The sequence below is a fragment of the Thermobia domestica genome, chromosome 10, assembly GCF_964235325.1.
Source record: "Thermobia domestica chromosome 10, izTheDome1.hap1.1, whole genome shotgun sequence".
Classification (NCBI taxonomy): Eukaryota; Metazoa; Arthropoda; class Insecta; order Zygentoma; family Lepismatidae; genus Thermobia; species Thermobia domestica.
The window spans coordinates 246,603,405-246,620,669 of record NC_137463.1 but is presented as its reverse complement, the minus strand read 5'-3'; the positions used below and the strand labels follow the sequence as shown (position 1 = coordinate 246,620,669).

The following is a 17,265-nucleotide window of genomic DNA, read 5'->3' as shown; positions in this document are numbered from 1 at the left end:
TATTTTACTTCCGTTTCTTGCTTACGAGTAAACTGTTAGGACAATCTAAGTAAAATTCAACATAAAATTTCTAAATCAACACAAATTCTCCTTCTACAGAGAAAGTGAAATTGGTTGGCTGACTTTTGGAAAAAATCTCTGTTTTACTGAAGCATTGTACCTAAAATTTATTTAAAATTTAGCTAAATTAAATAGAAAATGATTGAGTAACATAATACATAAAGTATAAAAGATTAAGAATTGCAATATAATTGCAATTAAGAATTTTCACAGTCGTTGAAAGATTGTCATAACAGAGCACTTTCTTTGTAAGCTGATTCCATTTTCTGATTAATTCAGTTGCTGTATCTGATGTTTGTAATTTTGAGTATTATTACTCAGACTTTTGTCTGGTGTGTGTCTAAAGCTATTTCTTTAATTGTTATTTCGACATTAGTGAATAAGACCCCAATTGAAGCCGAAAGAAAAGAGAAAAAAAAGCATAGTTTTCTGTGTAAAAGATCGTTGCTGAAACGTACCTAAGTTCTACAAAATGATTATACAATACATTAATTTAATTTGAACAGTAGATTATAACAGTGCCGTGTCGTGGAAGATTAGCGCCCGGGGCGAGAGTATACGACGGCGCCTCCGTTCATATGAGTGAGGTCGATAGACCAGTCGCGAAGCGCCACAATGGTTGGTGCGAAGCGTAAAAAAAATTTCAAAAATAAACTGTTTTTCCCTGATTTTGAGCACTTCTTTCCTTCCATTTTATATATGTGCACATGCATTTTCCTAACATGAGTGACATTATAGGACCATTTTCTAAAGCAGGAAGAGGATTTAAGTACTTACTGGTAATATTCCAAGTAATTTTTCCTCCGAAATTTGCGCCATCCTTACTTCGGCGCCTGGGGCCTAGGGGGATTGAAGGGGGGAAATTCCCAGGCACCTCCCAACACTTCCCCGGAACCTTGTTTCCTTTGCGCTTTCTAGGGGAGGGACTTGGTAATGACATCAAACTTTCATGTTAATTACAAAGATTAACAATGTTTCAACTTACTACGAAGGAATCTGTATCGAAATTGAATCTACTCCGAGAAGACAAAGTGTGAGTACAGTGAGTTATCCGAAACGCTGAAAAGTAACATCTGAACAGTGAACAGATTGAGGTGTATTGCAGTCTCTCAGGTTTGGTTCTGTATTTCTTTGAAAACTATTTTACTGCGAACAATGGATATGAGACAGTTTTCCAAGCGCAAAAGAGATCATGATGAAAAACCGAAAAAAATCTAGCAGAGATGAAGAAAATCATGACTCGGAATTTTCAAAGAATACGCCAGGAGTTCTATGTAATTCGATGACAACCAGTGATGTTCTCATACCAGAAATATGTAGCTCAACGCAATTCAAGAACTGGCAAACAAAACGAAAACGGTGAAGTACAATTAAACATGGTAGTGGAGAAGTGAGGATAATTTGTAAAAGTTGCAGTGATTTTAAGTTCCATATTGTACAGAGGTATTTTCCTGCAAGTAAGAGTTTCTGTTGGAATGCGTTCAGAAATTACACTTAGTCTGTAAGAGTACTCTCCTAGTACAAGTATATTTAGGCACACATTAACTTCCCTCCAGCTCGAACTGCTTCAATTTCCACACTGCCGGGACCTTCCCCCCTCCCCCCATGGCACGGCACTGGATCGTAGCTCTAAATTTCAGTCTTGTAATCACAAGAGAAAGTTGTAAATACGCTGTATGCGTAAATAAACTAAGGTGATATCTGTTCTATCTCATGTTTCTACGATATGCACTTTATTATTATTATTTATTTTTCTTAATTGATCTCTAACTCAGAGTTTTATTTTTATTTATTTATTTATTTATTTTTTAATTTTTGAACACACATTCTTATATCGTAACTAATTGAATTTGTTCGGCGTTTCTTTTCAGAAAAAAGCCTTGTCATACCAGATTGAAACTCTAAAGAGAGAAATTGCCTCCGCGTTGCATGATAGAGACAAGGCTCTAAAGGAGTGTAATGATTTAAGGGAAAAGTTTGGAGGATTTAGCGCCAAAGAAGAATCTAATAGGGAAAGCTTTAAGAGTAGATTTGAGTACGATATTTATAATAGAGAAAGGTAAGATTCTTATTAAAATAGAGGGATGAATTTCAATAATACGAAGCCTATCTAGAAAGTAACACGTTTTAAATCTTTTTAAAAAAAAGTAACAATGAACAAACCAAATTGTATTATATAGATTTGAAAGGTAACCCTTAAAGTATTTTTTCACATAATCGCCATGCAAATTAAGGCACTTATCATACCGTGGCACAAGTGTTTTAATACCATCGCGGTAGAAATCTGTAACCTGCGATTTCAACCATTGGCTTACACCGGCATGCAGTTCGGCGTCAGCATCAAAGCGTTGTGTAGCGAGCCATGTCTTCATCGCTGGGAAGAGAAAGTAGGCGCTCGGCGCCAAATCAGGGCTATATGGTGGGTGATCGAACCACTCTCGTCCAAAACCATCTAAGAGCTCTCGGGTACGCTTGGCCGTATGTGCACCATTGTCTCACTTGGCCTTCACTCATTATTCCATGTCCGTACACTTCACACAGTTGGCGATGGATTTCAATCGGTTTGTGGCTTTTGCCAACAAAATCTAATCACTAAACGCACCTCACAAGAGGCGGAATTTTCTGTTGCAGCGCACACTGTAACACGTCATAGAAAGCACAGTAAGAGCATCCTTGCTCTACCACAGTTGGATGCGTACTGGGTGTGGCAACGATCTGACACCAAGATAGCGACTCTAGCCCTCCCACTGGTACTTTCTGTACAGCCCTTGTATGTAGCAGGAACATTTAAATGAATGATTAGAAAATTCAGCATCAACATTCTGTTCAGCTCCAAAAGTAATGTGTATTTTTGAGAAAAATGTTCTGTTAATTATATATAAAAAAAAAAAAAAAAAAAAAACTGTGTATCCTTCTGTTAGATAACTAAATATTCTCCAGACGTATCGGAACAACAAGCTAGTTTCCTCTTCAGTGGTAAAGTAACAAGAATAAAAATGGATCAGAGAAATATGGTATGGGAACAGGAATACATACCGCCAAATGAGCGTATTTTTCATCATGTACAAACAGTAAAACGTCATCGGCATAACGATAATATTTAATATACTTAAATGTATTTTGTTTAAAATAATTGCTTGTGCCTGATTTAAAACAATATTTGACAATATCAGAAATAGTGTGTTCCCCATAGCTAGTGGGAAAAGTAATTATTTTCAAATTGAAATATGTCCCTTACTTCGTGAAAATTATTTTTGTGATATTTAAGTTTATGTTTAATAATCAAATTTAATTTAAGTGGTATTAAATTGATATATAAGCAAAGAACATTTAACTGCACTTGAAGAAGAAACCAATAAAATAAAACCATCAAACTTCCTGTTTATCTAAGGAAAACAAAAATATGGGCTACAAAGATGGCGTAGGTACTGAACGCCGTTAAGTTTTTTAAATAAACAAATCTGAGCTGTAAGAAGCAGTACCAACTAGAATCGACACTCTGATCAGGTTTTTCAATTATCTTTAAAATGATCTTTTTAAATGTTGAAAATTTTTTTCTTATTTCTTTCTTAAATTTATATTCCGTATTACGTACTGAACTGGTGTTTACGTTGTCTTTTTGCAGAGATACATCGAGAAGAGAAAAGGCTGAAGTGTCCACTAGCACTCGAGATATTTATGGAAAGTCACAGAAGGAAAGAATGGACAATTTAGATCAAGCAAATCAAGAAATAGATAGGTTGAGAAAACAAGTGGACAAACTGCAAGCAGAATTACAAGGTAATATGTTTGCTGTCATCAAAATACATTTGTAACATTAATCGTATTCAACAGAAGAAGTAAACGTTTGAAACTTGGGTTAAATAACTATCTGTGTGTGGATCACAAAAAAATGAATGTGATTGCCTGATTTGGTGAGAACTTGGAGCTTGATACTCCGCTGCCATATGGATTTCTTACCAGTTAAACTATCAGCGACATGACTAGTTTATTGCGTTTTAGATGCTTGTTTCAAATATAATAATCAGTTTCTTTTTCTTTATGTTAGAGCATTAATTTAAAAAAAAAAAAAAAAATACATCGTAGTAAATACTTTCAGAAATAATTGCGAGCAGATGTTGAGTAGTTGTGGCTTAATTCGTAAGGCATCTGTTCGTCTCAGGAAAGTATGCGTATCATGATAGCTCAATTGGTAAAGGATGTGTCCACCAAGAGAAAAATTGAGCTTCGAATCATCCCAGACCAGTGATGTTGTTGTAATTCCAGCAGGTGTAAACCAGCCAACTCTGGAACCTAACCCCAAAAAGTCTGTGAAGGGAGAGAGAGAGAGAAAAAAAAAAGTTGAAAATTTTATATTTTATAGATAGCATCAATGTAGAAAAGTTTCAGTTACTCACCATGTATTCTATAGCATCTGTTAACAATTATTCGAAATAAACAGTTTGAATCTTAAAAGGTGTATAAAATAAAACGTCTTTGTGTATTCTTAATTAATATTTATTTTCTTCTTCCAAATTCCAGAGGCCGTACAGGAAGCGGAAGTATCCAAACGACGGCGCGACTGGGCTTTCAGTGAACGAGATAAAATAGTTCTGGAGAGGGAGAGCATACGAACGCTCTGTGATCGACTAAGGAAAGAGAGGGATCGAGCCGTTTCGGACCTTGCTGAAGCTTTGAGGGATTCCGATGACATCAAAAAACAGAGGAATGAGGCTTCCAAAGAACTTAAGGAACTCAAGTATGTGGAGAGATCTGTACACATGTATATATCCTAAAATGCCTATACAGCTTTATACTCATTTTAACTTTTTTTTAACTCAAACTTTTAGACAGTTCTGCAAAATCAATATTATATATAATAGGACGAGAGTATAGTACACATGGCTTAGTGGTAGTGTCAACACCCAGATGATAGACTATAGATTTGAAACATGACTTTTGGTTCTCCTGGGAATTCTATAGTAGAGCGTAACATGTACGTAGATTTTCACAGAATATTTGATTGCAATATTGTTCTATTTGGCTTTGTCATTCTTCTTTTCTAGACTAAAAGAGAAACTAGAAAAAAAAAAAAAAAAACTAGTGGTAAACGTACTCATCATTGATATGCATGGATCTTGGTCTTTTTATAGGAATCCAGTCTTCTTTACTTTAGCGTAATAATGAATTGTAAAACTAAGTCTCTTAGCACAGAAGGCATACATAACTTGATGTTCACTTTCATTCATTAAACAATTTTGGAAACAAGGTTATCACTAATGCAGTTTAATTTTGAGGTTAATAACTAAGTAAATTTCTTAATATTTCTCGTAAACATGTAGTATGATAGATGTACAGAAAAGTTGAAGACGGAAATTCATTTTAACACCACCACAATGGGCATAAGAATGCTACGAGACACATCTCTATGATAGAAGACCAGTTAAACACTTTAGTAAGCCGTGAACTTTGAACCTTGTTTGTTGTTATGGAGGGCTTACACATTTATATGAGAGCTCCGTCGTTGCTAAGCGGTTAGCGTACGCGCCTTTGGCGTGGGAGATCCGGAGTCGATTCCCGGTGGGAGCTCATGGTTCGGATTCCAGGTTAATCAATAGGTCGACGTCTCATATAACCTCAGTGCTGAACGGGACGTTAAACACAAAATCAATTTAACTCAACATTTATATGAAAAGTGTATGTTCACATACCAAATCCGGGTGTTACATAAAGGATGTGTTTGCTGTGCCACGCCATGTATAAAATGATGTCTAGAATGTTGTCTGTCGTATTATACAGTTTACTTTTTAGCCACTGTAGCGAGGAAAGTATTAACATAAATACTATAATTCATAGAGTACAATATAAACTTGTATGTGCTGGGAAATAAATGGAAATGGTGTAGTAACAAAAATTGAAATACTGTCAGCGTATCACAGTTCATCAACCTAATTAGAGTAATTCAATTAAAAAATCAAAACCACTTAGATCCATGAATATCCAAATGGAGTTTTCTTTGTCAAATATATACGTAGGTATATATACAGTAAAATCTGTCTTTAGCGGAATCGAACAGGACTCGGAAAAATTTCCGTTAATGATAGATTGCCGGTTAACTAAGGTAGACCTATGCCAAAATAAATAAATAAAATAATAATAATAATAAATATATTGAGATAAGATCCTGTACTATCTTAGTCAATTTCTAGTATTTATTACTACCACGAATTAATACACGCAAAACTTACAATCAACAGAAAAATACTATACACACATTAGCTTAATTTTTCCAATAGTCAAGGAGGGTTTTCTACGAGAGTCATTGCAAAAGTCATAGCAACTGTTTTCTCGAAAATGGTAATGAATAAAAAAATTCTGAAATATACAAATGGAATGTTAGTTTATATGTAAACATTACATGTAGGGCGATGAATGAACACACACACCACCATAAAGATATAGCACAAGAAAAAAAGGCGAAAAAATTTTGTCCGTCCAAAAGTGTTTCTGTCAATTGCAACTGTATAAATAGTACATTACAAACTACGTGCATTCCGTGGCATCAGAAGTTTCCCCAAGAATCCATCATCATTACACGTGTTCCTGTCCTGTATTATTATGTACTTTTGCAATTGACAGTAAAACAAGTTTGAAACGACAATTTTTTTTTCATCTTTTTTGTCGTGCTATATCTTTATAGTAGTGTGTATGTTCATCCATTTTTTTTTTTTTTATTCGGTACCATTTTCGAGGAAAAAAATAGTTGCAATGACCCTCGTGTATACATCGCTGCTTTTCTGCTCAACTTTACACGAAGACTTTAGCCTGAGAAACCACACTAAGCATATCTGTCATTTCAACGTAAGGCAAATGTTGCAGTTCCTTTACACTTTTGTCAGAATCTTAATAAGTCTTTAGCGTACACTCTTCTTCCAACTCAATGCCTTATTTCTCTTCTTCCTCCACATTTTTTTCTCCTTGTAGACTATCTGTATTATTCTCAACAAAATCATGGATATCCGTCGTGTCTGTTTCGGTTTGCACATCACTGTCTGTTTTGCTAAAAATATATCTAACTTCTCATATGATGTCTGATAACTTTCTAAATGCTGCACTCTGAAGCTTTCAATTTTCCGTTAAGTATCATTTCTTGATTTCCATTGTCCGCATAATACAGTTTTCGTTTAATGAAGGGAATTTAATACGATTTTCGCCAGTAAATTTGGGACCGTGAAATATTTCCGTTTAACACAAGTGTCCGTTTAATAAATTGTCCGTTCAAGACAGGTTTTACAGTATATATAGCCGTTTCAGTATTTTCAGATTTGTGCTGTAGTAGTTTGTTAATTTCCACCTATTACATTTAATTGTTTATTTTGTAGAGAAAAGATGGAAGCTCATATAGAGAAGGAAACGCGAATGAAACAGCTGCATGCAGTTGGCCACAATCACAGCCGAGACTCAGCCATCGATGCTGATCTTCAAGAATGGGAAACGGAAAATTTAGACTTTGATCTGGTAAGTAGAATTTTTATCTTTAAGGTTATTATATGTTTTAAGTTATATCGAAAATATCAATGTTAGATAAACTTCCGAAAATTAGCTCGTCATGTAATTATGATACATTCATTCAATATTGTAAAACTTCTTGGTAGGTAGAGCTAGATTTAATAAAATCAGAGAGTCCGGAATCGATTCCACTATCGGTTTATTTATAAAATCTTGTAATTAACAACAGTATTTACAGAAAATACTATGGTACACTTTCTCTAATTCTAAAGTAGAAATTAGGCGGCCCAGGACTGTGCGGTCATGGACGGGATTTCTAGAGAGCCCCGAAGCAAACTAAGCAAGTGGCGTAGGAAACCCCAGAGCTCCGAATCAAGCAGAGAGGGGAATAAAAATCACAGAGTCCCGCAGCAGGCCAAGCCATTGAAAAAGGAATAGCCAAGTCCCGAAGCAGATTAGAAGCTTTGAGAGTAGATTACTCCTTGGGCCCAAGCAAGCAAGAGGAGGGAGACCAGAAAACTACTGCCGGTCCACTGGTTGCTGTCCAATGTATAGTGTCCCAAAGCGGCGGTGGCACCACTGTTGTCCTGTCATCACGTGATTTGTAGAGGGTGTTGGTGATCCGTCGTCTGCTAGTCATAGTAATTCCACGTGGTGTGTAGTACTTCGACGTAAATCCATGTGGTAATGTTTACAAATAGGAGCATATGACATTGTTTGTACACAGAAGCACATGTTACATTACAATATAAAACTCATTTGGAAGTGAATCTTCGAACTGGAATATTTATTGATCTATCTAGTATGTTTCTTTCGTTATTGTTTTCAGCTCAAAACCGATTGCTTCCGATACGGTACCCAGTTAGGACCCATTATCCACTAAACTGATGGTGGTGGTGTAGTTTTCTGAAGAATATATGAGTTTCATACAGGCTTGGTGGTGAAAGAACGTTAAACTTCGATGTATTTAAGTCTTATCGTACAGAATCTAACAAGTTGATTGTAAAATCAGCGTTTGAGTATTTGAAGGGTCTATCAAGTTAACTCCAGAAAGAACAAGGGGGAAGGGGGAGGTCAATTTTGCGCGCGAGTTCTTTTTTATTTAGTTTATGTGGATTACTGTGTATTCAGGATTCTCTGTTTTTGTTATTGTTCCTTTCAATAATGGTTCATTTTCGTTTTTTTTTTTTTTTTCAACCGGAATATACTGAATAATTTATGTGGCGCGAGCCGATTTGACCCCCTTCCCTTGGCCATAGGTGCTACCCATCTTCGTTTTCCCCAAAATTCCTTTCATTAGTTTATATATATATATATATATATATATATATATATATATATATATATATATGTAACTTGTATTACTTTTTAAAAATGTTATTTTTCTCCTTTATATAAACACTTAGGCTTTCATAGAACTTGTCGTCGACTGTTAGTTATAATACTGGTTTTCTGCATAGTATTGCAGGAAATTTGGTATAATATATAAACAGTTTTACGCACTGTATTTAGCCAATTTTTAACAAATAAAAAGGACAATTCTTTCAAAAATTTCTTTTTTGAAGTTTAGTTAAACACGTTAACTCTTGCATAAATATACCCTGAAAGCTACTTAAAACTAGCGCGAGCAAATTTGACTCTCACCCCCTTCCCCATGGTGCTTCACGTAGCAGATGCGAGCACTGACTTTCTAGGGATAATGGTTATGAAGGGGCAGAAAGTATATATAAAATATAAAAAAGTTTCTTTCCTTTTTTCCCCCCTTTTGAAATTAACGAATTTTCATAAATTCTTACGCTCCATTTCTTAATCCATCGTTACAAATGTGTGTTCTTGTTATATTTTCACCGAATTGCAAATGGTAGAACTGTATGTTTTCCATTTATTTGATTCGTTCCGAAATGAAATTATTTTCGATATGACACATGTGACAAGAAAACGAATGGAACTGGAACTTAGACGTGAGTAGAAGTGATTTCTATTGGTTCAAGTGGATGAAGGCTCTTAAATTAACGCTTAAAAACTTCTTGCTATTCCTTATTATTTTTCTCCTATGTAGATCAATATTAAAACTGAAAGTTGTGGTGGGTTTCTGCCACTTCCAGTTTTAGTAAAGAGTTAAGGATAGAGATGAAATATATTGTTTGGACGCTTAATCGATTGTAGAAAACATCTTATCTCTATCTATTATAGTTTTTGCTCTACTGTGATCAAATGTAAAAACTGAAATTGTTGATTTCTGCCACTTTTCGGTTCGAATATCGCCTCCGAAAGCTAATTCTAATCCTAACTTTAGGCCCTCTTCATTCTGACCAAATTTGTTGTCGATCTGTTAAGTAATTGTTGAGATTTTTCTTCCAAACGGACGGATACGGACAGGATAAATATATCAAGTAGTTTCGGTAAACCAAACTCCTTAAAAATTCATTGTCATATTGTATCTGTTGTTTATCTCCTTTTGATGATGGTACCCATACTCCTAACAGTAACACACATACTACAGTATGCGGCAAAACAAACAGTACTGGAATCACATTGTTGACATTTATTTATTGTACAACACAAAAAACATAAGAAATATCAAATGGATGTCAACTAAATATTGCTCAGCACATATTGTAAATTTAAGAGGAATCACGACTTTACATCATGTGTTCAAAATGTTGACCATTATGTTGCAAACACTCTTCATAGCGATCCTGTAGATCGATGAGCCTGTTAGTGAACACAAGTTGCTGGAACGGCAAAACAAATGACCGAATCTTCTCTCTTAACTCTGGTATAGCGGTAGGAGGTTATCTGTTTGGAAAATTGCTTCCTTCAGCATACTCCGTATGTGGGCATCTAGAGCCGTGAGGTCAGGAAAGTGGAAAGGATGTGGAAAATACGTTCCACGGGAAATCAAACGATGGCTAAACTTTAGTCGGCAGAAGGACAAATGTCTCACTTGCAGTGTGGCCAGTAGCTCCGTCTTGCTGCATTCATTGTTGTTCTAACGACAGATTTTTGGTGTGGCAGAAACCGTGCAAATCATACAAGAATGGTTCAATAATCAACTGTCGATTGACGTAGCGATCAAGGTACACATGGTTTTCATCATTGCACCATACGTTGCTGATGGAATTTTCATCTTCATATGCCATAACACCAGAACAATACAGTAGACGTGCGCGCCCAACTCCTGCAGTGAGATGCTGCCCCAACTGTATGAACAGAAATAGTGCCCGACAATAAACGCCTTCTTTGTTGTGAGCAACATTATCTTCGCGCCAACTGCACACTACGCTAGTTCACACACAACTAAACACACACATGGTGCTCACAGCTCATACCACATTGCACCTGCGTTCCATGCGTACGTGAATTTCATTTTTTTTTTCCTATACTACTTGTAAGTATATACCATAAGGAAATTGAAAGAAAAATAGAATTGATTATCTAAACATTTATTGATTGATAAATATTAACTCTAGCTCCAGAAATATTTGTTTATTATCAACTTGTAGTTATATTGTAATAACGTTGGAAAAAAGTAATTATCTTGAAATCTACATCCAAAGATCTGTCTTTTTGTGACGGGGACAAACAGTCTCGGAACTGACTTTTCCATTAAATACCGTAATCAGGCAATCAGTTCATTGTTAATTGGCAACAATTCAATATATATATATATATATATATATATATATATATATATATATATTAATTCTAAATTCCAACAGTAGTTACACTATCCCATTTAATGTTAGCATTGTATTCAACCACTCATATATATATATATATATATATATATATATAATTGTATACCTTTCTGGTTCTTGTCTGTAGACGAAGATTGCACTATGTGGTAACGTCGCAGATAAAGAACACACAGAACTACCAATCCATCGAATAGTTACATCGATTCCTTCCAGCTGGCAGTTCAAGTCGATAGGCGTTGACACTAGCACCACTTATTAGTAGATATATCTGATTGATCGATTCGTACGTTCTGATTTAAACTGCGACATTCCCATATTGTGAAATTTTAATTCCCATTAGCGGCTGAAGAAAGCGCCGGAGGGTAGTCCACTATATAGCATTTTTGCTTCATTTTGACCTGAAGAATAGCTCTCTGTTGTCCGTGGGCGCCATTTTTAGAACACCCGATATATAAATTTCTTTTTTTTTTTTTTTAATTTCCAATCAAATCAAATCAAATCAACTTTAAAAAGTTGGAGTTATTCATTTTTTTCTATTTTGTGTGATTGGATGGACACATAAGTTGCATGTCATTTTCTTTACGCCCACATTAAGAAGAAACTCATTGAAGAAGACTCAGCTAAAACAACGAGTGTAGTTTATAAAGAAATATTTCACCAATTGATTTTTACATTCACTTTTTTTATATTTTATAATATTTTTTAGTTTGGTTTAAATTGGATCTAGTTTTAATTACAAATCTTTCTTACTCTTCTGCTATAGTTATATAGAAATCCTTCTGTTTTCTAGGGTGGTTTAACATCTGAAGATGACCTAGGGTTTGAACTCAGTGGTGGGAGAGACGATCCTCATTATCCAAACGACAGTGGGGTGTACGTTACCTCTGTTTCTAAAGGCAGTGTGGTAGACGGGAAACTCAAGTAAGTTTAAAGCAATATGTTCACCTCCTTAATAACAAACAGTAATAACTAGCCTCGACTGACAGAGGTTTTTAGTTACAGTAATAATAATCTAGCGAAAGATAGTTGTTCTGATGTAGGTATTCGTCAGACGATTCTTTTTAGAGGTCTTGCATATCTAATACTATATTGGCCCAGATGTAGTATGATCTAGTATAAAAAGTTTCGGGAAAAACATACATGTATTATAATTACAGCCTAGCCCCTTACATTTAAAAAAAAAAAAAAAAAAATCCTTATCATGCACGTAGTAGCGAACGTCTGTGCTGTTGCATGACTCGTTAAGGTCAGACGTATTATAGAAAATGAGAATGGTAACGATTCATTTTATGGTTCGATTTCATTGATATCTAAAATATGTTACTAATGTTCACAGTGCCACCAGAGTAATGTATACAATCTGAGTGTCGCACTGATTTCTGAACATATGATTCAACCAGATATACAGCCAGAGGTTTGAATACGAAGTAATACGATTTAACTAGTTTAACGTCCCATGATTATGCCCTTTAGGTGAAGGAAGAGATACGAAGTAACGAATACAATTTCAGTATACCATTACAGTGTCGAATACAGAGTAATGAATACACTCTGAATATACCGCCAGAATACCGAATACAAAGTAATGAATACACTCTGAACATGTCACCAAAGTGCTGAATACTTGGTAATGAATAGAATCTGAATATATCACTAAAATGCTGAATATTTAGTAATGGATACAGTCTAAGTATATTACAGTGTGTTAAATATGTAGTAATGAATGCAATCTTGAGTATACAACCAGTGTGCTAAATACGGAGTAATGAATACAATCTGTATGTACACCCTAGTACTGAATACGGAGTAATGTATACAATCTGGGTATACCATCAAACTGTTGAATATGGAGTAATGAATACACAGAATATTCCATCAGAGTAATGAATACAAAGTAATAACAATCTGAGTATACCACCAGAGTAATGAACACACTCTGAGCCAAAATGGAAGAAAGTAGAAACGCTTTTAAAGTTTTAACGAAATTCGAATCGGAATCGAAATCGGAATTAGGAAGACCTAGACGCAGATGGGAGGACAGAAGATCTGAAGATTGGATCTCACAGAAATAGGAATACACAGTAGAAACTGGATCTAGTTGGCTAACAATAGAAGTTCATGGAGAGCTTTTGTGAAACGCAGCATTGAACCTCCGGGTTCCATAGGGTTAGGGGGTTGTCATTTGCAAAGAAGACCCTGAGGTGTTATCTAGCCTTTATCAGTATTCGTACTCTTCGTAAAAAATGATGGAAGGAGTGTATCACGATGGTTGATTGATACTCGTCATTTTGGTCGAAGAGTTCCCTGTTCGGTCCAAAGCCATGTACTTATGGCGATTTATATTTGTTAGTGGTTTTTATCGTAATTCTTTGTTGCTTCACTTCTTTTCTCAATTGTTAAACATGTGACTTCTTTCATCTACACGAGGACATAAGCGTTGGATCTTAGACATTTTATACGAGGGAGGATCAGAAACTAAGGTTACAATGTCGATATTTCTGGAGTTTCGTCTGTTATAGAGAAATGAGGAGTGTGCGGTAATTTTAATACATGGAGTTGGCAACTATGCAGAGTTTCAGCCACCCGCTACCTACGGCGCTAGTTGTATGTAAACACAAATGGCGGCTCGTTTGGAAAACTGGTCTCGAGAAGTCCGCTCAGTTATTCGATTGCAGTGGGCGAAACCATGGGTGTAACCATGTCTGAAATTCACTGGCAGCTGTTAGAGGTTTCCGGAGAGACTGTAATGTCTCGTTAGCATATCGCAGAGTGGTATCTAAAGTGTGCGGCTGGTAGAGAAAACGTTACCAACGAGAAGCGCAGTGGCCGACCCAGAATGGCATCAACAGATTTGAACACAGCTCGCTTGGAGGAGCTGATTCAGGACAACAGGAGGATCACGTTACGGCATCTGATGGCAGAATTAGGAATGTCGTTTGGAAGCATTCGCTTCCTTCAGGCCGTAGCTTCGCTTCAGACGAGGAGATAAAACACTTCGTGACAACGTGGCTAAACATGCAAGGACAGAATTTTTTACCAGGATTGTATCTTGCAAACTCTTGCCACGATGCGACAAGTGCCTCAAATGATATGGAGACTATGTCGAAAAATAACCTAATGTATGTATTATCTATTGGCTGTATTGGTTGTGTGAAATAATTTATACGCGTTTCACGACAGGCTTTGTAACCTTACTCTTTGATCACTCCTCGTATTCAAAACTTTATTGTACCTCTCAGTGTAGCACGACAGATAACAAAGATTTTAAAATTTCTCTTTGTATAGGGTAAATGATTGTATAATGAGGGTGAATAGCCTAGAGTGCACAAACGTGGATAAAAGAGCTGTATTTGATGCATTTCGTGCGAGCGGTGGAACTGTCAGCATGGTAGTTCGCAGACGGAGAGCTGTCGGAGGGCGTTGTTTATATACCACCCAGGTATGTAAGAGGACTACATATTTGAATATATATATTTGTTTGAGTATCATATTTCAGAAAAAAAGTAATTTATCTATAAGTTGCTTAGCTTGATGTTACTTGTACTGAAAGTTAATATTAATAAATTTGGTAAATGGAATGTATATGTATTTATCGTAGGTAGAGAATAGATCCTTTGAAAAGCTTATGCTACACTGATTTGTATTTAGATAATTTGATGTGCTACATTTTGACAAATAAGTAAGAGTTTTATATACATATATATATATAGGGTGTTTCAAAACAACACTGACAACGTTTGGGAGATGATTCCTGACTCCAACATAAAACAAATAGACCAACCTAGATGGACAAATACTCCCTTTCGGAGTTATAGGTTGTCGAAAACATGAAAAAATGAATTTTAAAGGTCCATTGCTCCAAAACTATGGGACCTACCGTAGTCGAGTCAAGACTTCACTTAGGAAGTAGTATGTGCCTTATCCAAATATTTAAGTTTCAGAATCCTGCGGTACTTCCGCAACAATTTTTAAAGAGGTAGTTGGTGAGTGCTTCAAATTGTATGCTCGTAGCCAAACTCCCTCTATAAAAGTTGTTGTGTAAGTACCTTAGAATTCTGAGACGTGTATTTTTGGATAGCGCACATATTAGTTCCTAAGTGAAGACTTGACCCGACTACGAAAGTCCCATAGTTTTGGAGCTATGGACGTTTAAAATTCATTTCTTTCATGTTTTTGGCAGCCTAGAACTCCGAAAAGAAGTATTTGTGTACCCAGGTTTGTCTATACTTTTTTCTTATCTTGGTGTTAGGAATCACTTCCCAAACGTTGTCTGTGTTTTGAAACACCCTGTATATGTATAAAAAAGCTGTGCAAACTGTAATATTCTATAGATATAAGATTTTTCTGAAATAGTTTATGAAAAAATATTACTATGAAATTTTTTAATGACATGAGAAAGACATAGTCAAAGTTCCTAACGTACCTCATTGTTCCCAAGTTCCAGAAATATGTATATTATTTTTTTGCGGTATTTTGGGGCTAAAAATGTAGATCGCTTGTTCTTTGAAATATCACAAAAGATAATACACAATTTCTGAAATTCGGAAAGAAAGATATAAGCTTAAAATTACTATGGTAAGCTGTTCGCAAGATTTTACACACTCCTCTAGAAGCATTTGTTGTTCGAATACATGATTATATCTTAAATGCAGGGTAATTCATAATTCTCTCCGAGGTTTCGGAAATCCCCAATGCACGAATTAAAATAATTTTTTGGGAAAAGATACCAATGAAAGAAGTATGTACAAAGGATGAGGCTCATTTGCCATAGGCCATGTCCCTAGCAGATAATCGAATGAATCTCTTATATGTTAAAGTACTACGTGAGTTATGGTAATACGGAAAACCATATTAGTGTAGGCAAAGATCAGAGGCGCGAAAATTGAATTGTGAATCACATTGTCATCTCTGGGAAAGTCCAAAGTAGACATTAATGTTCTTTATCTCGAATTTCCTTGCGAATAGGCTAATTTAAATACTTTTGTTCATTGTCCAGAAAGAATTTTCCCTTCGTGAGTTATATATATATATCTTTCAAGTCGTACATCCGACTGTCATGTCGTACAAGATAACCGGTGGGAAGTGAATTGTTATGATGGAAATAATATTGAAATACCAATTTTAAATTCGAGGGGAAGCTCATATCCGTGATTGGTACGTCTTACGCTTACCAGAGCCGCGCATCATCAATTGTGGCGCTCGCCTTCGTATCAAAAGGAGTAACTTAGATTGAAATATTTATTGAAGTTTAGCATTCCTTGTTAGCATCGAAATTACATGAGACGGCTCATAGTGCTTAAAGTAAGATCTGAACTACTACGTTGTCAAGGAGCCGATCAAAGATGCATCCCGAGATTATGTGCACAGAAGGGTTTCCTTAATATTAGAGGAATTATTCTGTTTTTGTTGCGGATACACGTTAGGTACGTAACAAGGAAAATACATTAATTGGTATTCGTTTTAAATTTGTAAGTAAAGAAACATATATATATGAGTGAGTATGCACTTTCTGTCACGGCTGTACAGTCTTAATTCTGGAACTACAGTATTAAGTTACTTCGTATGTGTAGGCTACTTGTTGTGGAGGGTTTGCTGTAATATTAAGTAATATTTAGGTTTTTTTTTTTTTTCTGTTTGGAACAGTTTTTCCTGTTCGTGTTCAATCGTAAAGCGGTTTGTACGTCTTTATGAACTGTCTCGGAGTTTTCTTCTTTGAAAGCAATGGAATAAAGTTTCACTTGCAATTAACATAACGTTACAAAAAATTAATAGATGCGGCAAGAAAATAAATTAATAGGTTTATGATTTTACTGTTAGCTTTCAACTTATCTTGAAAAATATCAGACAGCTTCATCTACTACGTGCTCATGGCCCTTTTAGTCACTCTGCTACATCTTTTCCTCGACTCATGTTAACGAGTGGTTGCGATTTTAACCGTCAAGCACGCTCATTTCATTTACTTGCAATAGTGATGTGTCACTAATAAATAATGTACACGTAGTTACATGGTAGCAGT

At 35.6% G+C, this 17,265-nt stretch overlaps 1 protein-coding gene across 6 annotated transcripts in view; it reads left to right on the top strand.

The window, feature by feature from the left end:
* Nucleotides 1-17,265, top strand: part of Dlg5 (MAGUK family member discs large 5) — a 147,867-nt gene that overhangs the window by 48,927 nt on the left and 81,675 nt on the right. For all 6 annotated transcript variants that reach the window (XM_081729466.1, XM_081729467.1, XM_081729465.1 and 3 more), the window contains 6 exons: nt 1,932-2,119; nt 3,686-3,840; nt 4,582-4,798; nt 7,422-7,557; nt 12,040-12,170; nt 14,535-14,688. In XM_081729466.1, coding sequence (XP_081585592.1) covers nt 1,932-2,119; nt 3,686-3,840; nt 4,582-4,798; nt 7,422-7,557; nt 12,040-12,170; nt 14,535-14,688 — 981 coding nt within the window. The remainder of the gene's footprint in view (nt 1-1,931; nt 2,120-3,685; nt 3,841-4,581; nt 4,799-7,421; nt 7,558-12,039; nt 12,171-14,534; nt 14,689-17,265) is intronic.